The 26,319-nt window shown below is 34.2% G+C and overlaps 1 protein-coding gene across 1 annotated transcript in view; it reads left to right on the forward strand.

Annotated features, from left to right (window-relative positions):
- The window catches only part of LOC149791741 (uncharacterized), an 83,308-nt gene that overhangs the window by 9,894 nt on the left and 47,095 nt on the right, over positions 1–26,319 (forward strand). Inside the window, exons 3-14 of the mRNA XM_089970241.1 lie at positions 5,737–5,861; positions 6,251–6,574; positions 8,322–8,517; positions 9,187–9,455; positions 10,737–10,950; positions 11,492–11,734; positions 12,237–12,377; positions 13,685–13,885; positions 20,459–20,704; positions 23,866–24,076; positions 24,842–25,011; positions 25,659–25,820. Of these exons, the coding sequence (XP_089826367.1) occupies positions 5,737–5,861; positions 6,251–6,574; positions 8,322–8,517; positions 9,187–9,455; positions 10,737–10,950; positions 11,492–11,734; positions 12,237–12,377; positions 13,685–13,885; positions 20,459–20,704; positions 23,866–24,076; positions 24,842–25,011; positions 25,659–25,820 (2,502 nt within the window). The remainder of the gene's footprint in view (positions 1–5,736; positions 5,862–6,250; positions 6,575–8,321; positions 8,518–9,186; positions 9,456–10,736; positions 10,951–11,491; positions 11,735–12,236; positions 12,378–13,684; positions 13,886–20,458; positions 20,705–23,865; positions 24,077–24,841; positions 25,012–25,658; positions 25,821–26,319) is intronic.

The following is a 26,319-nucleotide window of genomic DNA, read 5'->3' on the forward strand; positions in this document are numbered from 1 at the left end:
TAGGTCTTTAAACTTTCCTACGACTATTTTACTCATTGTGTGACCTTCCAGAACGTTGTTCGTGTCGTAGAGGGGGCGATCGTTGACCATATAGGAGTAGATGTCCTCTATTTTCGCCTCCAACAGCACACTGCTCTATTGTTGAAAGGTAGATTGGCCTTGCACCATAACGCGCCTTTTATATGCTTGTAATAAAAGCTGTATATCAAAATGTTTAAGTGGACAAGAACAACTTGATCGGCATATACGAGCCGGTTGATACTGACTCTAGATTTTGCAGATTTACCACGGTGAAGACAAAGATGGGATTATTTAACAACATAAATTACCCTTTGTCGAATCCCTTTGTGATCTTAGACCGTATGTTCGTATTCTTTTGGATATGTTTGGATATAGGGCGACATCTAAGGGCTCTGGTCACACTCTATTGCTCGATGTAGTTTGGTAATGCGCATCCCAAGGGCGGTGTCGAGATGTTGATTCCAACAATGAACGAAGTATCGCTCCATCTTTAGCAAAATGATTCACATAATTGTATGTACTTAAAATCATTGCATAATGTATGAACAAAAATGTACACAGGTTTCGTTACCGTATGCAGCCTTACTTCGTTGCCCAGTGATGGTTGCTGCCTTTAGTAGTGTTTTTTTCAGTTCACTAACTGCCTTTAGTGATAAAAACAAAAACAATCACTTCAATTTTCTGGCAGTTAATTTGACCCTAACCAGGGTACATAAAGAGTCAATTATCAATATCTTATCACAATGCTGACGAGCCTTGTCAGAAAGCTGCCAAATTAACGGAAGCAACCTCCAGCTCTAGAATCTGTCGTGGAGAGATGTAAGACTTTGGGGTTTGCATATCTGGGAGCTGTTGTTCGTGAACACTCTGGCTCAGAAGACAGTTTTGGCATACTCAGAGTGATTGGCAGGACATGGCCCTGCCAGGTAGCTGTTTGACTATTTGACGAACGCTTTGGTATTGTTCGATGATGTGGCTCCTTGGTATTGCTCGTGATGTGGCAAGCAGCTCTAGCCAAGACGATTAAAACTGCTTCTCATACGCAAGCGTTTCTAACCACCCTGGTGCTTGCTTGCGTAATAAGAAGGGGACGTGGGTTGGCCTATTCCTCGCGGATGTCTACTTGTTTCTAGACTTTTGATAAACTTGAGCATAACATCATTTCCTATGTATATAAAGGTTTGCAGTTACATGGTTTGACTATGTGGTAGACGTCGCATGGAGGTTGACTGGCAGTTATATAGGTGTCGCGGTAAGTAGGATCAAAATCATCCCTTTTCATGGGCACGTTAAGTGCCTCGAGGACAGTATAGATGATGTAGCATACGACCATTTCGATAAAGGGATGCTTAAAGTATTGGTTTATTTCCGGGTTCTGGTAGGATGATTTTTTGTGCTTCTGAAGCTCAAACTAGCCAGTCTCTTGCGTGGTCCTTGAGAAGTTCAGATCCAGATAAAGAATGGGTGCATCAAAAGATGAAAACGGTACTCGCATTTGCTAATGCTACACCATCATTCGGGAAAAAGTCATTGATCCATACGTCGTTCTGCCTTTTGACTTCGGTAAGTAGCAATAGTGTCACGGTCTGATCCAATCCATCCAAGGAGAGGCATACAGATTAAAGCGCGTGGTACTGTCCGTAATGTGGATAGTGTGATTAAGGTTCTCAAAATTTAGGATTTCTGACACTTTCATCGAAAACTTTAGCTTGTCGAAACGTATTGTTCCCTGATGATGAATACAGTACTTGTGCGCATTCCTAGAAATGGGCATTACAGAAAAATGTATAGCTTAATCTCTTCAAAACTTACAATCAGATCAGACAGTTTGAGCCTTTGTTCATAAACGACTACAATCACTCCCCCTTTACGCCTTTGAAGACTACATCATCGTGGTCATCGGCCAACAGTGCTACTCTTGTTTATCTAGCAGATAAGGAGGTGGGCATGGAAATAAGTCCTTCCTTTGTGATATTTTCTATCATGAATTTTACTCTAAGTTTAATTTTGAAACCATTCTTTCAGATCACCTTTTTAGGATGTTTATCACGCTCGCTGGGGTCGTAGCTTGAGAAGCTTATATAGATGTTCTGGAGGAATAATCGCTTTTTAGTCGACCATTAACTTGTCCTTTCCGTTATGACTCTCTTTTTGCACGTGAGTGGGTGGCATGGCTGTATTCACAAGGATCGTCTTCCTGGAAATTGTGAAAGGATGACTCCTCTGTTCTGGCATCATTCCGACTGGCTCTTGCTGTTTTAATTGGTAGAGCATGCTACTGTAGGACCAGCATGGGTAGTTGGGTAGTTGCCTTGGAGCAGTGGTGAGTGTTTTATTCCTGGGGACCGGTGTTGGCACCCAAGTAGATATAGTTGTCTTCTTTACTCGGGCGATCAGTACTGCCTGCAGCATATCATCGAATTCTCATCACTGAGATATGTACAATCCTTAGTAGGGCGATCATTCTCTGCATGCAATGCATGTTGATCGCTAGCATGTACGTGGGCATTGCTATCTATGATACAAAGCTTTTGTCTAAATGGAAAATTGTACCTCGTTGTTGTTGATAGTCAGACCGCTATAACGCTCCTGTTGCCATGGTGTGTTGCTGTGTATGATGGGGTTCATAGTCTTTCTCTAATTGTAAGTTTACTATCGTCACTGGAATATAATCTTGCTCGAGCGTTACTTTAACAGTGACATTCGACACTGTGCATGACCTGGGGCTAGGATGAGTTTTAATGTGCAGCTGGGTAAGAACATTCCTTCCTAAGGTGTAGTCTAAGCTTCAGTTCGATCCGTCAGAGCTATTACATTTGATTCATTTGCAGACAGTGTCGATGGTATATGTCTATCATTTCCACCATATCGGTACCCTTATCACATCTCTTTATCGCTGGGAGTGTGTAAGCATTTTCATGTACACGGTGCTCCTGTCTATAATGTATGCCCGACTACTGATGGTACATTATAAAAACACCGCGTTTCTAATTGGATGTTTTGGTGTTGGTCGTTTAATACTTACTTCGCTAAGCACCCCGCTATGGTCACTCCCATGGTTCTTTATGGAATCTAGTTGGGTTGGTATTGATGACTCACCTCTGTCTTTGTAAATGATAATGCAATGTGGAGAAAACTGCTACTTTTAAACTTCTGACCTTGTTGCAAATGAAATGCAAAAAATATTCCATTTCATAAATGAATTTACACTAAGATCCATGGTCAGGAAACTCCATTTTCAGCTATTTTATTTATTACAAAGTTATTTCCAATAGTTAATCTAAGAAACGTCTCGGGTTAAATTTAGCACAAATGTTGCCTCTGCTTTGGGTTATGTATCCTTTTACTGAAAGTATAATACAAGCAAAGTTATCTAAATGGAGGTCGAGATAAATTTGCCAAAATGGATTTATGATGCATTGAAAAAAGGTCACTTAAAGGGAACAATGTTGGTGCAATGAGAATGAACTTAGATCAACAAGCGATTTACGAGTGTGAAGTTCTGTAAAATTGTAAATCAGTAATCCCTCACAGATCACAAGTACTCCCAATTCTCTTTTAAACATCTCACATATATTAAGAAATTCATTTTACGGAGTTGCATCGTATTGATACATGATCTACCTTGTGGCATGTTGTAAGCTAACAAATATCATATTCTGTCAAATCTATTACACAGTGACATTTGTCTATTTTGTAATTAGCTGTTTTCATTTCTCTCATCATTAGTGAAAGTTATAATTGCAGTGACAATCATCATCATTTCTCCAACGTCAGACTTAACAACTATAAAATGATCAAATGTTTCATGCAAAAGTGAACTTCACAGGAGCTTTGGGGGAAATCTCTTCATGACGTTGCAGGTATCCATGGCAAGTGTAGCCATGTCGCTGTTTTGCACTGTATACTGTTTGCATCATCTGAAGGAATAAAATAACAAGATAAACGATACATTAAACTTCCTAGCACGACGCAGTTTACACTTCTGCTGCGTTCTAACTATACAAGCATTGGCACAGAATATTCATTTTGCATTGACCGACACACGAGTCTACACAACAAAATCAAACATATTCTGGCGCATTATATTCATTCTTTTAACTTACCCACTGTCGTAGGATACAACAAAGCAAAACGAACTGTATGGAACTTTATATGCTTTGGTACAATCCATCGCTTGTACGGGCACGTAACAATTAAAGCAAAGCATAAGTTATTTAGCTCAACGAACTTGCTTCGCATCGAATTAAATATCTTGAACAGAGGTGATATAACATTTTGATGACTTTAGCATGATGGCATCAATCTTTGTATCAAGACATAATGCAAATTTATGAATGTAAATATACTCAAAGCGAGTTGTTATACATGCACGTTCATTATATAATAGCATATATGGTCTTTAATGGCAGATAAACATTCATTATTGTAATTTGTGGATTTGAAGTTATATTAAAAACAGCAGATTAAAATTGCGACAAAATAATAAGAAACGGAACACCTTAAAATAAACATTAACGTATGCTTTTATACTTTTGTTTATAAACCTTACATACTTTAAAATTCTAAGAAATGTATAAAAATAAAATATAGAAGGAGATATGTATAAAATCGTTAAAATATAAACCGCATTCTTTAAAAAGGTTCAAATTTTTTTCTCCCCAGATATATCATCAAAATTATTCTTACTTAAATTTACACCGACATCTTTTGTCTGATTGATTCTAAGTTGATCCATTGAACAAGAAGGTATTACTCAGTCTGTGGACACTAGCAACGTGAGCACTCTGGTCAATGTTCGTCTATTATTAGATATACCTGGGCCAGGTGTGTGTGTGTGTGTGTGTGTGTGTGTGTGTGTGTTCACTACATGGGTGGCAAACGTCAAAGTCATCTTGGCGATATGGTTTGCATATCAGGGATAATAATCACCGACGATGTATTTAATGTTCCGAAACATTTTTGTGGCGATTCCAATTAACATGTTTTCCCAAGGAATACAAAACATAATGATTTTAATAATATCTGAAGTCATTATTCGGAATTTTAAGTTTTCAATAAGAGTTACTGCATTACAGCTATCGATGCTTCTTCTCTTACATCGTTGTAACTAATGAACTAACCGGCATCAACATTGCTCCACAATGTATGAGAAAAGTATGCATTTATATGATCTAAGATACAAGCATGTTGTAAAATGTAAGTATTTTGAATGCGTTTCACTTGGAAAAATGACCCGAAAGTTTGTTTTGATTGATTTCAAAAGAACTCACAGATTTGGATGCGGTTGTAATTTCTGCTATATAAATGAATGCCTTACTCAACGTTCAAGAGTTTCAGTTTATTGCCACCTTTTACAAGGACCTCAAGGAATATCATGTACAAATACAGCAACTGTTTATTACATTTTGCGTCTTAATTCTTAGCGCGTGTGTGAATATTCATGTGGGGTTATAGAGAATAATAGCCTTCCAAAATTAATTATATTTTGGTGATATAACGACGTAGACTAGGCTATACACCTGCATGGGAACTATAGAAACATAAATACTATGTACTTTTAGTGAATATACAAATTATTGCAAACAATTATTAAAGCTTATTTTGATGATCATCTAGTGAGACGCAATTCAAAGAGGATCTAATTTCATCTTCCTTTTTTGCTTAATACATCACAAGGAAATGCTTTAACACACCTCTTGCTGCATTCTTCAGGTTACATATTTTCTTATGGAGAAGATGTTGGCGATAAAGTTCTATTGGCCAAAGATGACGCCTGCGGGGAACCACTTACCATTTTACCAATGCCAATATTTGGAAGAAAATATGACACACTTTACGTAAATATTTATATATATAAAGCTGATAATATTAATGATACAGACATTGTTTCCACGGTATTGAAACAATAATATATCAACATCTGGAATAAACGTTTCTACTTGTGCCGACTAGCAGAATCTTTTTTACTAGATGGTTTCCTTTACTCCCATTTATATGCCATAAAGGAAATCATAAATACATCTCTTAAATTATCCTTAACATGTGTTATTCCCATTTAACTATCATTTTGTCAATAGAGAACATTTTGTAATTTGAACATAATCAATCAAAAGATTTATTCGATTTTCCTTTTGTTTCTCGAACATAGTTTTGTATATTTTCGTATCTATTAATACTTTATAAGTGTGATGTAATTAACTGTTCCCAATATCTTTATATTTTACAGGTTTGTTCAAATGGTTTGGTTTCGTTCCAAAGCGAATATGCAAACCCAAATCCGTCTTATGATAAAAAATCATATTTGGGATACTCTTTCCTGGCTCCTTACTACACAGATCTTGATACCAGCAAGATCGATGCTAAAGGGAACGTCTTTTACCAGCTATATGATGTTATAAGAGACAAGCGTTTAGTGAACAACTCAAACGTACGTTACGTACAAAGGATCCTTGACGAGTTAGAAGGGGAAAAAGAATTTAATGCAACCTTGGTTTTTATTGTAACCTGGTACAGCATTTCTCCATATCCAGCTGATAAAAGAGGAGATGAGGTAATGTATGGATAATCTCGACTTATTTAAACTCTTAATAATTGATGTATCCGTCGACGCTGGAACAAATCTGATGTTATTTGATACAACATTATTTACATGTATTCATGAGCCTTCACGGGTCATAGAAGGTAAGCAGGTGTACTTTTGTGATTGTAAAAGTCTTATGCGATTTTAACCTTTGCATTTCATAATGTTAGAATTAAAACATTATTATTGTTATTATTATTATTATTATTATTATTATTATTATTATTATTATTTAAATATATTCGATAAATAAAGAAACAGGGTTGATAATTTGTGCAAGACATTGTCAACTCTTCATTTTCATGCAAATTACATCATATTTCAATGGACAGCATACAAGAATGTGCCATTATATTGTTCAATGTTACATTACGATTGTGTGCTAATTACTAAATGTTTAACTAACTATGATATACAAATATTTGACAAAAGTATCAAAACTCCTTGACTCAATAATTAGAAGCATATCTAATAGTGTCGCAGATATCATGTTATGTTTGTTTTAAAATTGAAAATATTTTAAAGCAGTTTAAATGGTTAAAATGTCTTTTATTTATACGAAGTTGTCAACAAACAGACTTTTTAAGTTTTATTTTTTTTAAAGAGAATAAGCGAATATGATGACCACGATCACGAAATGATTTTGTACGGAATTAAGTTTATTCGTACTTCGTGAATATCATGAAAGCAGTTACAGTTATCAGTTTTCTTTCATATTGAAGGCATCCAACCGGATTATGACACTAATAATAATAATAATAATAATAATAATAATAATAATAATAATAATAATTTGTAATAATAACAATAATATAATATTAATAAAAATAAATAATGATAATGATGATGATGATAATAATAACAATAATAATAATAATAATAATAATAATAATAATAATAATAATAACAATAAAACTAGTTAATAGTAGTAGTAGTTGAAGAAGAAGGAATTATAGTTTTACCTAAAAGAAATCCATGAAAAACTAATGCTAACCTTCTTTTGGCCCAAGCATACCCAAAGTATGGTGGTTACTCTATGAATATTCTTTATCCCTAGGACTTGGATGTGCATCCATATATATATATATATATATATATATATATATATATATATATATATATATATATATATATATATATATATATATATATATATATATATATATATATATATATATATATATATAATTTGGAGGTTGATACCGTATTGGTTAATTAGACCACAACCGAATACCAGCTGCTCTGCCTTTTACTTAAATCACATAATAACTGTCTCTATTCCTTTTAAAGTCAAATGTATCTAGCTTAAATTAATTCCTACTTGTCAAGTTAAAGACACTGGTTGCTCAAAAATAGTATGTACGGAGTCAACACTGTGGTCACTGCAGAAGACGAATCTGATAACAAAAATCGGGCGACATCAACACTGAGATTTCAGGAATTACGTTGTTTTAATTTGGTTTTCTTTTTAACATCAAAACGGCGATACTAAACAAAGCTTTATTTCAAGTAATGAATATTGTGAAGTGCAATTTTTTAAACTAGTTCATACCCTTCTTTATCACTTAATTCAATGGGTTAAATGTACACGGATGAGAAAATGTGCTCTCATGCTCGATTGATCTATCTTGAGCTAATTGTATTTGAATCAATCTGTGTATCTATCATATCATTATACACATTCATTAGCGATATAACATAATGTTATCTTTTGCAGAGTGTTTCTTTCCAATTGGTTTTAACATCTGATGGAACTAACACCTTTGTGATATACAGATACTTTCCTGGTGAAATGAAATTACGACATAACGAAGTGTTTATTGGCTACCATTTTAGCACTGGGGAGTTTAAAGTTCACTTGACTTCATTTAAATTGGAAGCGTTAGGCATAGACCAGAACACGGATACAAACGGTAACTGAGACCTTTTGTTTTAATTAATAATATCATATGAACATTAAGATGCATGTTTCTTTATTCATGTGTTACGAATCCCAATACAAAAAATTAGAAAGAAGCATAAACCTAGGGTGGAATGTAAAAGTCTGCACAATGTTATCTCGTTTTAAGTAGAAAGTATAACAAAGTTTAACTATCTTTCTGTATCTCCACGCGTAAGTTGTTTTCCTCTTAGAATAATGATAACGTTATAGCCTTCAACACGTGAATGAGTATACACGTTATATGCCACTTTCCGATAAAGCAAAATAACATTTTCCAAATTTAATGAATGAGACTGACACTGAATAACTCAAACCATTCTGTATTGCAAAGCGTAAATACTGTATATAGACGAATATATGTTCACTACAAGATAAATGTGTAAGTAGAAACATATTTAAAAACTGATTAAGAAATAAACTAATAGTTGAATATATCAAACGGCATCCTTTACCACTAAGGTATTTGTAGTGTTGCGAATCGTGTCACATCCAAATATGCAGACATCAATTAAATGGTATATGACATGTATGATATTAGTATATCTTCATCGAGAACAAAATAATTATTTAAAATTATAAGCATTATACCAAACTCTTTCTTCATTTCATGCTTGTTGATGTATTTTCTATGTGTTGTTAGGTGTCGTGGGATTACTTCTGTATCGCCTTACACCCTTTGGGTCATCTTTATCAAACTTTGATCTGCAGTGTTTGAAATGGCATGAATCAAATCAGCCCTACCAACTAGAATATGAAAGAAAATCCAATGAAATGCCAAAATGTCCATGCAGCAGCAGATGGATCGCATTTGACCCATGGCTTAGAGCTTCACAACAGCTTGCAGTCAGTACAGTCAACACTAGTTGTACAATTGTTGCACCATGCTCTAAATTTCGCCCTCATGGAAAGGTTAGTGGATCTAGGCATAACCACGTATCAGTTCACATAAATTCGGTGTAACTTTAAACAAATGCATGTATGAAGTTATTCATAAAATTGATAAGTATAAGTCAACAGTGTTCTTTTGTATTTCTTTCTTTGATTTATCTGTAGGTTAATAGCAGGTTTAATAATACTGCTGCCGTAAGTATCTGAACAGTATATTGTGTAAGATACAGTTTGAAGTTTGGCAACGCAGCATTCATAAATCTCCCTGACAGATTACGAATTTCTTTACTTACGTCGGTCTAATAGGAGCAACTGATAATTCATTTTAATGTCATCACATTGAAAATCGAAAGTGGTTCTTAATCATCTTCGTTCTTTTTTGTTTTAACTTTCAGCAAATTGTTTGAAAACTTTGATTCAGCACTACGACCTATATTTTCCAAAAGCTAAAGCATTCTTTACTTTTTCTTTCCCTTTTATCTGTTCTCTTTAAATTGTTAAATCGAGATTGAAGATGAAGTCGTTAACGTATATGAAGCACCTCATTCAAGGAGTTGATGCAACGACCTTTATGTACCTTGTTTTCTGTAAAATATTTTTTCTGATTTTATCGTGCAGATAAACTTGTATGATGAGGCAATCCATCAATGTAAAAGACTGTGTGTCAAAGGCAAAAATGTTTAATGAAGTATAGTTTATAATCCGCTTTTTTGTTACTTAAATATGTGAAAGAAATTAAAATTTATATTATACGGTCAATCGGTAAACCTATTATTTATCACCTCAATAAATTCCAAACCATGTTCAAAAGTTGTGCACATACTATGGACGCAAAATATGCTATGTAATTGCACTTGTCCGCAAGTTTAAAACCATAAACATAAAAGCAACGAAAAACCCTATGGATAAAATAATCATTGTGCTTAGATATGTTCACACGGTAAGTCCAAATATAGTTCAAAAGATTATATTTGCAGCTTGCAAGTATTTAGGCTAGATGTTCTATTGGATACGTTCGAGTTTGGTATTCTCTGCAGATACTTTTCATCAGAATGTTAGAGTAATACTGCTAAGATTCATCTCGACCCGTTTCCTAATAAAACAATATTTCATATATCGTATGATGCATTGACTAGGCAACGTTATATCTGAAAATATCAAAGCCTCAAATCTTAATCTTCAAGTTGATCGATCACTCATCAAATCGACAATAATTAAAGGTCAGTGACATACCATATATCAGGGACCAATTATTACGGCGAGAAAATTCTAATTCTAAGAGTATTAATTATTCTATTTCAGATCTGCTGTTTTGACACATCCACAGGAGAATGGTTGTCTTACGCACCAAGGGCTGGGGGTTTCCTAAAGTTCCATCCGATTACACGGAAGAAAGATTTTGAATCTGAAGACGTACAAATGAAAAAAATATGTTGTGAGCTAAGCGACTATTGTCATCTGTATTATGCTCTCAGGCCAGTTGGAGAGTGTTATTCAAAGTTTCCTTACAATTCAGGTACATGTTTACTTTATATTTAAATTTATACTTAGATTGTATATAGTCTATCCGGACTTGAATTATCATGTATTTGTGTGCAGTCTATTAGATAGCAAAGCTTTTTGTTCTGTCCAATTTTTGGAAACTAATTTTACCACCAACTAATGTTAAGTTTTCAAATTTCACGTATCGTAATTTTGTATTCGCTAACTCATACAAAACAATCTTAATTGTTCTCTGCACAATTTAAACACCTGCGCAAACAATTGATAAGTGCAATCGTTTTCGTATATATCATTCATTCTTATTTAAATTTTCCTAAACCAACCATCGTTATGATTATCTTTTATACAGCTGGAAGATTTCCATTGATTTTCCTTCTTCACGTACAAAATGATAAACATGCGTTTGACAAATTCTGTGATCTGTAAGTTAGTATATTGCTTATTTGCAAATGCAGATGAAAACATTCGAATATAAAGAAACTATTGTACAGAAAAATCAACACAACGAATGATTTCGCAATTTTGTATTATCTATCGTTAGTTGATTGTTTCAGCTTTGTCATGGGGTGATCCTCACATTGAGACACTGGATGTAAAGCAGTACACCTTTAATGGATGGGGTGAATTCACGTTGCTTTCGCTTGCAACAGAAAATATTTCTTTTGTTCTCCAAGGGCGAACAGATAAGGCAACATCCAGTGAAGGAGTGGCTGTGGAAGCCACAAGTTTTACAGCTTTTGCAGCAAGATACAATAATGAATCCAGCATCCATGTTGAAATGAATGCTGAACGAAATGGTAAAATAAAAAAAACATTGTGCTCATTCGATTTCTGCGTTGTTATACTAGTGTAAATATAAATGCAATGTCAATGTACTCCAATACAATAGCTTGTTCGTATATACACACACACACATACACACACACACACACACACACACACATATATATATATATATATATATATATATATATATATATATATATATATATATATATATATATATATATATATATATATATATATATATATATATATATCCCACATACACTATTTTTGTCACCCTAAATATCAGCAATGGAGTTTGAAACATTTTATTTAACTCTATTCGTAGAATAAGAATTGACAGAACGAGGTCATTATTGAACACAATCATGTATTACACCAACTATGTAGAGTACTGAATTATTAATTTTCATAATTCCATAATTTATTGTCTAATTGTAATCATTATATATGTTCACACATATTATTATTAAATAGTCCAATACCTATTACGAAAACCCTAATTTATTGCAGGAACCTATGTCTACGGAAATGGTATTGACTATTCACTGGACTTTGCAAATTTGAACAAGGACTTTAACGTTTCTACAGATACATTGATACTAAGTCGATCAAAAGATGCGAACGCCATACAGATTATATTTACTTCAACAGGTATGCGCACACAAGGTTTGCGAAATATTTTGCTAGCAATTAGAGATGTAAAGTCAGATGTAAGGCGCACTGTTTCTTTTCTCGCCGTGATTATGGGATTGCAAAATAACGACTTTTCATAGTGAAGACACCAGCGTATAAATCATTTCTTGAACAATTACGCACTCTTTAGCCACCATTCATCCACAGGTATATGTTTCTGTTTTTGCTGTGTTTAGTATGGGTTAATCCTCGAGAGCAACTTGATATTTTTGCTTAGGTATGGCTGATTTCAACAGTCAATTACTCTTTATCAAGTCTGTGCAGGCACATTATAATGATCAATACATACATTGTGCAATTGTGCATGTAATGACTGTCTTCTCTTTCATTTTATTTTCTATGACATATCTTTTAATATTTAAAATTAGATACAGTAACGTATATGATTCATGCATACACAGCAGTTAGGGGGATTCGCAATATGAAATGAAAGTAAATGGAATGAAAGAGATATACAATAGATACTTATGAAATGAACAAAAATAAACTTTTTATTGTGCACATCGATGAAGCATTTTTGGTATAAGCTTCTTATTTATATTAATAAAAGCACTTGCAAACCTTACAAACTAATAAATATTCTGAACCCGTTAATTATAATGCTGATTTAATGCATTATACAAGGACAGTTTTGAAAACAACAATTGCAAAATGTTACATTTTCAGGAGAAATTGTAATCCATTGACGTCCAAAATGGTATATGATTTTGGAGCTCACTCGTGCTTAATAGCATATACTAATATATATTGATCTCGAACATTGATATTATGTTATTGATTAAATAATACAGCTTGGCGTAATGTATTGTGAAATCGTTTTAATCATATCGAGACAATCGCTGCAAAAACAAGATGTACTCTTATGGATCATTTTTATTGGAAATGTTTCGAAAACTCTTGTATCTCTCTCTCTCGTCTGTCTAATATATATTTCGTTCTATCTCTCTATTTATCATGTGTGTTTACATGACAATTTATACGAAAGTAGCCTGTGGTTTGCTCTAATAACATATATTTTTAAAGTTTATACCGAAGAAGAACCTCAAAACATTCTATCAGAGATTCTAATGTATTTCCTGCTAATTTTTATGACGTATTTGGGAATGAAACATCTATTGTTCATAGTTCGTGATAAATATCACCTACTTTTACTTTATGGGTTTTGTCTACAAGACTGCGAATCGAAAACTCAATAAATGTATTTCAAATTCTTGCATTAGATGTGTTATTTCCAGATTCTGGTTACCGTTATTTTGTTTTCGCAGGAGAACCCATAGCATTAAACATATCAATTGGAGCTGAAATGCTTGCTCTAGGAATAACTTTGCCGGCAATATTCAAAAATAAAACTAAAGGTCTCCTTGGCAATTACGATGGTATTCCGAGCAACGACTTTGTTTATCCCAATGGAACAAGACTTGCGGAAAATGCAACAGAAAGAGAAATATTTTACTACGGATTAAGTTGTAAGTTGGATAGTTCTTTCACTTGAGGAAGATATGAAAAGAATAAGTTTACCTATTTCAGCTGTCGTGATATATGGACCTTGAAATGAACGCTAGTATATATTTTCCGGCAATATAATAGTCTGTATGAAAATAATAATAATAATAATAATAATAATAATAATAATAATAATAATAATAATAAAAATAATAATAATGATATAATAATATAAAATAATAATGATTTTTAAAATAAAACCTGACAATACTAATAATGTATTTTGAAACGTAACTTGTTTATCATCTCTTTGTTGAATAGATTAGATTTAGAATCTGATAGCTCCCGCTACAAAAAAGACCCAACATTTATTGGATATTTTGTAATTTTACTTTAGTATTCATCCTTTAATTTAGTGTTCTTCCATTAAGGATATATTAATTTCCAGATATGCGAAAACATAGCTTGTTTTATAATACCTGCATTTTTATACCTTGGTAACTCATGGGTATCGTATTTTATATGATATTAACGTCATGATAGCAAATCGATAGACAGAGAGAATAATTTGATTAGATCCCATGTGTAGCACGGAGATAAAGGGCTACAGAAGTCCACATCATAAGCCTACCTCTCGAAGTCACAACTGAAGAAGTAGTGAGGAAATTAGAGGAAATATTCCACGCCAAGGTTATCACCCATAAAATGGCTACCATATGGGGTTTCTCACCAATAAAGTCTGGAATCAGGGTGATCTATGTAGATAGATAAGTTGCAAAGAAAATTCCCATGTGTTTCCTGCATAAATACTATGTCATAATTTAAGTCTTTTCTGAATTTTGAGAGTTTCTCCTTGTTTACTCCGTTTACATTTATTGACAATACTTGGAAGTTTTTTCCTTCCATTTTTGTCTCCACCAGGTTGTCGCATTAATGGTTCTTAATAAGCTCTTTTAGATACTAGTTTCCCTTAAGTGGGTTTAGGATTTATTTAGAATTTTCTTTTCTTCAATGGGGGCACTGGTCTCAAACCCCTTCCCCCAGTGGTGTTGTTGGCAGAGGTCTCTTCCCCTGTGGTAGTATTTTCTGTCTTATTTGTTTGGTCAGGTGTGATTTCCGTTGTGTCGTTATTTGTTTCCATGTCTTGTGTGTCTTGTGTGTCGCTATCGTATTCGTTTCCTGTTTCACAATGTTCATCATCTTCTTCTTCGCCAGTTTTGTCATCATTTTCCTGTTCACTTCCTGTTTCGTTATCTATTTCTCCTTCCTCATTTCCTTCCGCTCTTGTCTTTTTGGGTTTTGTGTTTATCTTCATGGTCACGCTTTTTCTCTTGATCTGCATTTGGTGTATTATTTCTGGCCCACTCCTCCTCTTTCTCTTGGGGAGATTCAAGGCCTGTGTCCGCTTTCCTCTTACTCCTAATCCTTTTGGGCATTGGAGTAGACGCTAATGGTTTAATCCCTATCAGGGCATTTTCTGTTTGTTTGTTTTTTTCTGTTGGGTTCTCCTCTTGTATTTCTTCCTCTCTTAAACCTTCGAATCTGTTTCGTAGTGTCACAGTCTCTTCCTTGCCTGGAGTCGTTAACTTTCCCGTTTTATTTGGGCTCAGATAGTTTCCCCATTCTGGTGTTTTTTGTTCATCTCCGTGTATCTCCGTCAAGTCAATGCTTGGTAAGGAGTTAACTATGTCAGTTTCATCATTTTTGTTGAGTTCTCCATTATTTTCTTCCTTTTCTTCTCTGCTCTGATATTTTGTATCAAGGTTAGTATCTATTCTTGTGCGTCTATCATCTGCCAATTTGCCGATGCAGAAGCTTTACTCGCATACGTGGCTGTATTGGATGTTACAGGCTGTGACTCTGGGCCGGCGCAGGGGCACTCTCTAGCTCCATGCCCTGTTTGGAAACATCGTAAGCATTTCCGGTCGTGCTCTGACCCCTTATACCAACTCTTAAGTCTAAATCCAAAAACATAGAAGAACATAATGGGTTTACAAATGATTTAAAAGCTTATTTTGAGGACCACCTAAATGGTATACTAATAACAAACGATTATGAAGGAGAAGATACAAGATAGGGGGTGGCAACCATTAAAAAAATAACGGGGGATTAACAGAGAAAGGATAGAAGAGGGAAAAGATTTTAAAGGTAGACTAATTCATAGTGTAACTGGAAAAATACATTTTATAAACCTGCATATGACTGCAAATAAGTACCACAGGCACGAATTCCTGAGGAAACTATCAAAATACTTAGAAAATGTTATACTAGGAGGGGACTTGAACTGGGTATGGGACAATGGGGATTTAACAACCAACGATATGAGGTTCAAACTAGAAATGGAGGATTTTATAGAAAAACATAAATTTACTGACGTTTATAGACGATTAAATATGTCTCGGAAGGAATACACATTTGACTATAAACTTAACAAAGGCAGTAGACTAGACAAGTTTGTAGGTACTAACTATGATGTAAAAACACATAGAGCAGCAGATTAGAATGGTTGTGCAAAATATACTACTTAGAGATGATACCATGACATAAAGTATGAGGGAAGGGGTTATAACTTTAATTTGTAAACGGAATGAAGATAATAATAATAATAATAATAATAATAATAATAATAATAATAATAATAATAATAATAATAATGAGGTTTTTGTATAGCGCCTAATCTTTAGAAGCTCTAAGCGCTTTACAACATTAAGCAACACATATAAGATAAAAAACATGGGTGAGGTCGGATAGGTATGTTTGACTAGAGTCCGACAGTGAAACGTAGCACAGAGAACACATTTTTTATTTGATTCTGGATCGAATGGATAGCAAGTGTAGGGTACAGAGCAGCGGGGAAGTGTGCTCTGATCGTGGTACTCTAAGTATGATCCGAGGAGCTGTGTTTTGAACTTTTTCTGGAGTAGAGATGAACCAGACATCATTGAGTTACAATAGTCCAGTCTTGAAAGTACTAATGAACACACAAGTGTTTTAGTGGCATCAACTGAAAGATATTTGCGAACTGAGCTGATGCGTCTCAGCTCAAGTTATGCAGCCATGCATATGTTCATGACATGTTGGTGCAATGTGAGAGTACTGCCCAGAGTAACACCTAGGTTTCGTACTGATTGTGTGAATTTAATGTTGGCATTGCCGATAGTTATTGTTTGAGGTAAAGGATGTGAATGAGAAAGTCTTTGTGTTGTGATCAGAATGGCCTCAGTTTTATCATCATTCATCTGCAGCTTGTTACATGCCATCCATGATTTCACATCAGAAATGCACCTATCTATACCTTGGATGGTAGCATCAACTTCAGTTGGGTGGCTAGATTTGTATATTTGGGTGTCATCAGCGTACAAATGGTTAGACACTGGATGATGATCTGTTACACTTGAGAGCGACTGAATGTACAGAATAAAGAGAACAGGTCCAAGAACAGACCCCTGTAGAACACCACAACATAGGTCAACTGGGCTGGAGTGTATTCAATTTGCAGATACAGTTTGTGTCATGTTGACCAAGTAGGACTTGAACCACAGTAAGGCTGTATCATGAATGCCAAATACATGCTGGAGACGGTGAAGTAATATATCATGGTCTATTGTGTCAAATGCTGCAGACAAATCAAGGAGGGTGCGGACTGTAATCTTTCCGCTATCCAACGCAGAGAGAATGTCATTAACTACTTTTAGAAGAGTAGTTTCAGTAATGTGGCAAGGGCGATATGCAGATTGTACATTGCTAAAAAGACTGTTCGAATTTAGATTAGATAAAAGCTGGGATACAACAAACATTTCTGAGCATTTTGATATGAATGGGAGATTCGAAACTGGGCGGTAGTTCTTTAAATCGTTATGGTTTAGTGTTGGTTTCTTCAGCAGAGGCTTTACAATGGCAGTTTTGAAAATGATGGGAATTTCCCAGATGAGAGAGAGGTATTAATGACATCAGTTAGAGAAGGCAATAATGGATCTAAGCATTCAAGCAGCAGTGATGTTGGAATTGGAGCAAGTTCACATGACTTTGGTGCACTCTTCATCAGGATTGTACGTACGAAATCCATAGAGACCGGTTCAAATGCTGCTAATGGTTGCCACTCAAATTCTGTATCCCAACTGTATGATGAGGACGAGTCAATTGAAATTGTGGTATCAAGCTTATCTCTAATGGTTTGTACTTTGTCATGGAAGAATTTGCAAACATGTCCGGAAGGTCGACTGGAGAGAAGGTAGTTGGAAGTGGTGTTGATTTGTTCCTTGATATTAGCTTGTTAGTAATCTCGAAGAGCTCTTTGCAGCTGCAACTTTCCATGATCTTAGTAGTGTAGTGGGCTGATTTCGCTGCATGGACTATATTTGTGACATTCTTCTTAGCGACTTCATAGATTTGCTTATGAATAATGAGTCTGGTGGAAAGCCAAAGCCTCTCAGCTTTAGGGCGGTCTCTTTTAGCAGTGCGAAGCTGGTCCCTAACACTGCTATATATAGATAGCAACGCTCTTAAAAACTGGAGGCCCATCTCCCTCCTAAATAAGGATTATAAAATATTAAGTGAAGTACTAGCGGTGAGAATAGAGAACGGAATGTGAAAAATTATAAAACAAAACCCAGACATGTTGACCGAAGAGCAGAGACATCCAAAACAATATTTTAAGCATTAAAACAATTATAGAATATATAAATGAAAGCGGACAAAAAGCTGCTATGGTACTTTTTTGGAACACAACTATATACAGAAAGTGCTAGAAAAATTTGGTTTTGGAAACAATTTCCTGAAATAGACTAAAATCCTGTACAATAAAATAACCTCAAGAGTGCAGGTAAATGGAGCAAAGACAGGTAAATTTGATATTAAAAGATCAGTGAGGCAACGCTGCCCTCTATCTATGCTATTATACGTAATAGCAAGTGTAGTTTTAACTAAACAAAGACATTGAAGGTATAAACGTTCCCAATGTAATAGAAGAAGTAAAAATGCTGCAACGTGCTGTTGATCGCACTAACTTTATAAAGGATCAAAATTCCTTTAAACACCTAATCAAGGAATTTGAAAACTGTGGAAAAGCATCAGGATTCCAAATCAATGATGACAAAACTGAGGTCCTAAAAATAGGAAACTGGAGTGGAAATCAGTCAGGATTACCCCACACCTAATCAGAGATAAGGTGTAGGCATTAGGAATCTATATTTGGAGCAGGCGATGAGAAGGAAAACTGTAAAGAATGAAAGAGGCAATTGATAAAAATTTGAAAATCTGGGAACAAACACCATTATCTCTTATGGAACGGGCCCTAGTGGCAAAATCATATATGTACGCTAATACTAACTTTCTCGTAAAATTTACAGATATAAGCAACGCGACACTAAATACAATCGACAATAAAATAATCGACTTTATTTGGGATTTTAAAATGCATTATATAAATAAAGAAACATTATATAGGGACCAGAGAAAGGCGGGGGGGGGGGGGTCTAGCATTGCCTAGCCTCATAGTACTGAAAGTTATGAATATTTTAAACAGATTTAAAAGGATAAAAGTAGAACCCCAGTCGCTAAGGGATGAAATTTACATATACTGGTATGGATTTACATTAAGAAACAGAATGGATGTATATAAAGAAACAGAATGGATGTATATAAAAATAATAAACATACCAAGAACTAGAAATACCCAGAAAATTTAGAAATATCAAAGAGCTATTTCTTTAATATAGGGTCAAAAAGAGATCTTTGGGAAATAGAGGAGAAATTAACGTACAATTGGGTAAGAGAAGACATTACAAAGAATCTAAAAAGTACTAAATACTACATTCTCCAGGCCTTTAACCCCTTCTATAGGATTTTATTATCTTCCTCACAAATCTCACTTATATATATATATATATATATATATATATATATATATATATATATATATATATATATATATATATATATATATATGAAGCAGAAAAAATTTGGCAACTAAATAAATTAATGATAAAAAATCGAGAGCGAACACATAATAGCACACATATAAACCACTAGGTTTTTAATTGATATAATAGTACATCACTGACTCGCCAAAATTGCCACAAATCTCCTATTGAGATCATTACTCATAGGAAAAGATAGGATAGCTGGGTACTGTAATTTGATCAATAATTTGCTGTCCCAACATAAACACATATGTAGCAATCATACCATATAACATACACATATAGCACACATGGGACATAGGGCGACTCCTAGCAAAGGTCAACTTGTAAGAAGTATTGAAGGAACTCCGAGGAGGTGATAGAAACCATTCTCGGATGAACTTCCCTATAGATACACTACGGACTTTTTAGAAATACCCCAACAAATTTCAAAATTTAACAAATATTTAATTTCAACATTCTTTTTATAAAAATAATACATACAACACACCTCTCGGGGAAACAACACCACATAAACAATTTCCACTTCTTTGGCTAGGTGAGTGCGGAGGCATCTGTCTGGTGCCCGCCCCCCCCCCCCCAAAAAAAAAAGGAGATAAAGGGTAAGATATTGGATCAAATACTTTAATACATTGGAATATATTTGATTTTTAATATTTTTTACATTTTCGTTAGGGGGCATACAAGACTCTGAATCTGTGTTCAGGTACCCAAAAGAAAAAAGTCATGCAGATTTTCATCATGGAAATTTCACCCCAAAATATCTAGTCGAGGCTAATGAGACTGAGCTTCGTGAGGCATCAATAAAGTGTGGGAACAGCACTGCATGTGTATTTGATTTCATACTGACAAAAAATCAGCGAGTGGCAGAAACTACAAAAGAGGCTGGAGAGCAAGCACTCAAGGAAAAAGAAGTGACGTGTATGTTCAATTGAAAAGATTACTTATGCATGTTTAGAATCAGCTCCAAGGTCCATCTTGATATGATCTTTATATTTAGATAAAAAATTAGATTGTGTGGTTATGTCTATCGTAACCACAGTTTTCGGACCATTAAGTATTTTTCCTTTCATAATCCCATAATGATTTAATTTAGTACGAATATGTTGTATTTATTCTGAATAATATTTATACAACAAGGTGCATACATTTAACATTAAATGGAAACGGTTCACCAGGTTTTCTTTAAATATAAATTTATACAAGGAGTGGTGTATCAAAGATGGAATGGGCATACTAAACACATTTTATTAATATCACATGCAAATACAAATACGTGCATTTCCAGCAGATTTTGGATCGACTACCGGAATCTGTGTATCCTACATAGTATGTCTTCTACGAAATCTAGCTCTCTACATAATATTACTATGCATACTCATATTGCAAATTGATGAGATGCTTATTGTCGTTATTTTGAGACTCAAATTTCATTTATTTTGATTACATAACTGTAAGACAGACCCAAGAGATGTGTGGGGGATGTGATACTTTGTTATCGTCCATCTCTATGTTTATCTGCTGATCGATTATTATCGTACCTGACCAATCAACAGTTTGAGAGAGAACGAGAGAGTGAACAGCAGCAGCCTTTGGACATTAGAAGACGTTTAATTTGTTAGAAAATACAATAAGAACATCACAAACAAAGGAATTAAGTAAATGACACAATGTGATTGCCTTCTAGCCAAGAAAGTGACCGTACAATCTTTGTATCGTTGCTGTTAAAAACGCTGCAGATAAATCACACGTAAAGTGTACATATATCACTACTACCACTCGTGTACTTCCAATTTTAAGAATAATATCCCTCTCATATTGTTTACTCTCTTTTAACTCCAGGTATTTCTACAGAGTTGGCCACATATGTATGAGAGCGAAATAAATGGATAATTCGACTGGACTTTTATGAAAGTGAAGAACACCTTTCATTAGCTAAGAACATAGGGATTATTAAACTTGTCCTCATTATTTGTTTGTTTGAATAACCTATTTTGTTTTTGTATATACATAGGCACTGAAACATTTTTCAAAGAGTGTGGAAATAATTTAAATATAATATTAAAATTACATTTGAGAATGCATGCATCTCTTACTCATAAAATCAGAGAGAGTACCTCTCCAACTTGCAGCTTAAGCAATCTTGTTGTATTCTTCTCCTGTATTCGAAGTCGGCCTTATTCAATTATTCTGCATGAAGTAATTAAGCCCTGCATCATATCACATATATTTAATTTCTTTACTTGTACGTATTTGTCTTCTTTACCCATTTGTTGACCATGATTGTCTTTTACTGACATAAAGCATTTTTCTCTTTAGTCCTTCAGATCGATAAGTCTTGCATGCAAGACCTTTCAATAATGACAGTTTCTGCCGAAAAAAGTTTTGTTTAATTTTTTTCTGCGTGAGTTTTTTGCTTGTTTAATTGTTTGTTTCCTTCTCTCTTCCATTCATTCTGAAGTTATCATTTATTTCTTAGTTTGCGGCGTTCAAACCGTAATAATTTCGGAACATATTTCACTCATAGGCTGTCTTTCTTGAAGACCAACTCGTTTTTTATTTCAACATACATAGTTAAGTGTTTATGAAAAGATCTTTTCTCCAATTATTATATACGCATTAGGTCGCAAATGCATTGTACCAATAGTTGATATTTCTTGTGTCTGTATTATTACCATTTCAGACATTTTTGTGATTAATTGTAATATTGATGACAACGACGATTTAAATCATCGTGGAAATCTGGCTTGCTATTCATTTAATCCTCATATTGGACTATTTCCGAAATTCTCAGCATCGTCGTTTGCTTGTTATCTGCTCTTTTGAATATTGCCTTTCTTGGTACGTTAGGCATCATTAAATTGCCTATTTTGTTTACAGCGTTTTCTTGTGTCTGTAATGCCTATATACACACTACGGTCGAAATATTTGCGTCCATTTGAAGACCAACCAGTGGTCTCTGATTACGTAAATCATCTCAAACAGAAGTTGCCATCCTTTAGTTTCCTCTCAAGGTTGATTTCTGTCTGCGCACAAAAATGTCCACTGCTTGCTCTCTCTCTCTCTCTTTCTAAGGATATACTTCATAAGGTCTACGCCTTAAATAGCTTATTTGTATTTGAGCTTCTACTACTGCTTATTCTAGTGTTGCTAGAAATTATTTATTGTTTTTTTAATATTTTGTTAGGTTTCGTTTCAATGCATCATTATAGTCTTCCACATTATTCCTAATACATTTCACCAAACAATACAGTTTGTCCATATTTTAGTTGTCATTAATAAGTCAGTCGATAACGACGATGACATTTTACTAGAGACCCAGCTTTCAATCGTAAATTAATTGTCTTAAAGGAAAGCAGTTAGTCTGTTGCAAAAGATTGTATATCTGTGTTCTTCAATGTTTGCTATTGGCTTGCTACAGAAAAATATGTTTACGGCTGCAATTGCTGTTGATACTGGGTCCAGGTATGTTTTAAAGGTGAATATCTACCATAATACATTTCTGAATGCAAATAATTCAATGTGTATACGTCTTTATTTGTATGTTCAGCCTTGTAAATATGTTGACGTTATTCAAAATAATACCCGCGGACTTAAGATTTTCTGGGGACATTCCAGCTTGGTTTGTTGATGCTAGGTTAAACTTGATTACGTTCTTAACTCAATTTACTATATTTTAAACGTCCTATGGTCTCATAGCTTGCACGGCAATTTATAATGACGTTTAAATGACAGGTATGATACAAACACTTTATTGTATCCGTCGTTATAAGAAATAGTAGCAGCAGGAAAATGTAGTGGTTGTAGTTATTTTTTAGCAGAAATACATGTAATGGTATAAACAGTACAGGTAGTTGGAGTAACATAAATATATTAGTAGTAGAAGTAGTAGTAGGAGTAATAACACCCGAAGTAGTAATGCTAATAAGAGTACCAATAGTAGCAATAATACATATGCTAGTAATTCTTAAACAGATCTTATTTGTCTAACTAGCCACTTCGATAAACTATGCTATTAATGTCCTGATTTATCTCATTATTCCTATACTATGAATATATTGCATTGCCATATTATATTTCAGCAAATACGATTCCATCTATAGAATCCAATGCTACAAGCACATTATATGTTACGATGAATAGTACGATCAACTTGAAATTTCACGCCAGAGACGACGGACCCGTAACCTTTCTATTCGAGAGAACCACGGTAGATGCTGAGTTCACGTACAGAGATACAAAATCAGCGGAGGCGAATGTTACAATTTATAGGGATGATCAGTGTGATTTGAGGTAATATTCAAATTTTACGAGTTTTCATAAAGTAATGTTCTTTTGTTAATGAGACAAGGAGAGAGGGACTTGACGAAATGTCACTGCATCTCTCCATCAATACATGTATTAATATATGTTCCTGCATTCTAAAACACTTATTGGGCTGATAAACATAGAACGATTGAACAAATTTAGAAAATGAGGAACAAATCGATACTCTTGTACACATTTGGAAGGCATTCCAGGAAAGAGAACTTGAAGCAATAAACATTCCGGTCCATCACTTATATGTAGATAATGAAATATTTTCTTGTCAGTGTCTTTGAGTATTTCTTAATCGTAAGGCGAGATACGAATAACGTAGTAGATGGTTGCAGGGCATATCTGGTGTTTTTTTTTTATTTTATCGTGCCGTTAGTTTTCTTGTCACAGATTTGCATAAATTTAAATAACTTTGAAGACGGAAAGATTCATTACAATATTGATTTTATATTATCCTCAGAATTTCTTTTTCTTTTTCTTGGTAATTCATTTGTAATCAGACTATTATAGCACTTTTCAGTTCGTTGCATCATAGTGGCGATGCAGATGATAACTGCACAGTTCCTATTTGCTTTGTACTTGTTTTTTGCTTTTTTTATTTTTCTTATTTTCTGTGGCTTTATTGTTTATAAATTTCACATACAATTATAGAGGGATTTAACTTGCTTTTCATACAGCAATATATAAACAATACATATTGCATATCAGACTAAATTTGTTGAAACATTTCTATACTTGCAGTGTTACAGCACAGGATAAACAAGGTTATTTTGCACCAGCCATCAAATTTGATTTCGTTCTATGCGATGGGTGTAGTGGCCATGGAAGCTGTGATTACGATTCTTTTCAAACAAATAACAAGCCGTGCTCTCTTAAGAAAGCCAAATGTATATGCGAACAATACTGGGAGGGTAATATCTCTTTCATTTCCATTTCATGTCACCAGTATCATCCTCTCTCTCTCTCTCTCTCTCTCTCTCTCTCTCTCTCTCTCTCTCTCACGTCAAACACACACATACACATACACAGACACACGTACACACATTACGAACATTGATATGGTCGCTCCATTTAACCACCTAATTTGCTTTATTTCTGTATGGATATGCCTCACCAATATGCCTCACCAATATTCTTAAGATAAGATGCAAAATCTACGGCTCTGTCTACGTTGCCAACTTTACAATGAAAGATAACATATGTAAGGAGGCAAAAATGCAGCAAGTCATAAAGATGAGAAAGCAGTTTTCTGAATCTGAGCTCAGTGCTTCTACTGGGCAGAATAATGCTCAATAATAATAATAATAATAATAATAATAATAATAATAATAATAATAATAATAATAATAATAATTTAAAATTAGGCCAGAGAGAAAGGAAAGGAGCAGTGATAGCGTGGATTGTTCGAAGAATATCCTTCTGATTAAGAATTCTTGAAGTAAAATATATTAATCATGCACTCCCATTTTACAATTGTTTTCTGCAGTCAGTTATATATCTCACACACTGAACATCAACCTGTACCATCTGTCACAAAACCTAATTTATTGTTTTACAGGAACGAGTTGCCAATTAGATTTCGATGGATGCAAAGGAAGACCGTGTTCATTAAATCGTAATTGTTCTGACGTCGAGGCATCCATCCACAAGCAAAGTGGTGTAGCATTTCGATGTTCTTCATGTCCTGATGGCTATTTAGAAAATGGCGACAAGTGTTTGGGTATTTCGAATTTTCAATAGTAATGCTATCTTTTCTTCTCTAGTGAATATTATATTACTTGGAACTTCCTTGTTGTTGCTTGTCATCGAGTTCAATTGAATGAATATTTTAATAACATGGAAGCAATATTTTGCACCAACATAAAAAAGATTAAAATAAATAAACAAATAAATAAATAACGCCATCATGCATGAATTTGCCCTGCACCTGTGGTACAGGTCGATATATACAAAATTAATTGTATTTTGAAATATGACAACAATGCATTATAAATCTTGCAAAAGTATCATAGGTGTCATCTGTACTCTTTATTATTTAATTTATAGTCCTTTAATCATCCAGTTTTGATTTGTGCATTTCCACTGAAAATAATGTGGATAAATACATTTTATATATGATTACAAACCTTACTGAAAATATATGTGGACTCGCACAGTGCTCTTACAACAGCTATTTTCAGAATATGTTATACCTTTATATTTACACGGGTCGCATTGTT

This window comes from Sinohyriopsis cumingii, chromosome 9 (genome assembly GCF_028554795.1).
Source record: "Sinohyriopsis cumingii isolate HCF-2022 chromosome 9, ASM2855479v2, whole genome shotgun sequence".
Taxonomy (NCBI): Eukaryota; Metazoa; Mollusca; class Bivalvia; order Unionida; family Unionidae; genus Sinohyriopsis; species Sinohyriopsis cumingii.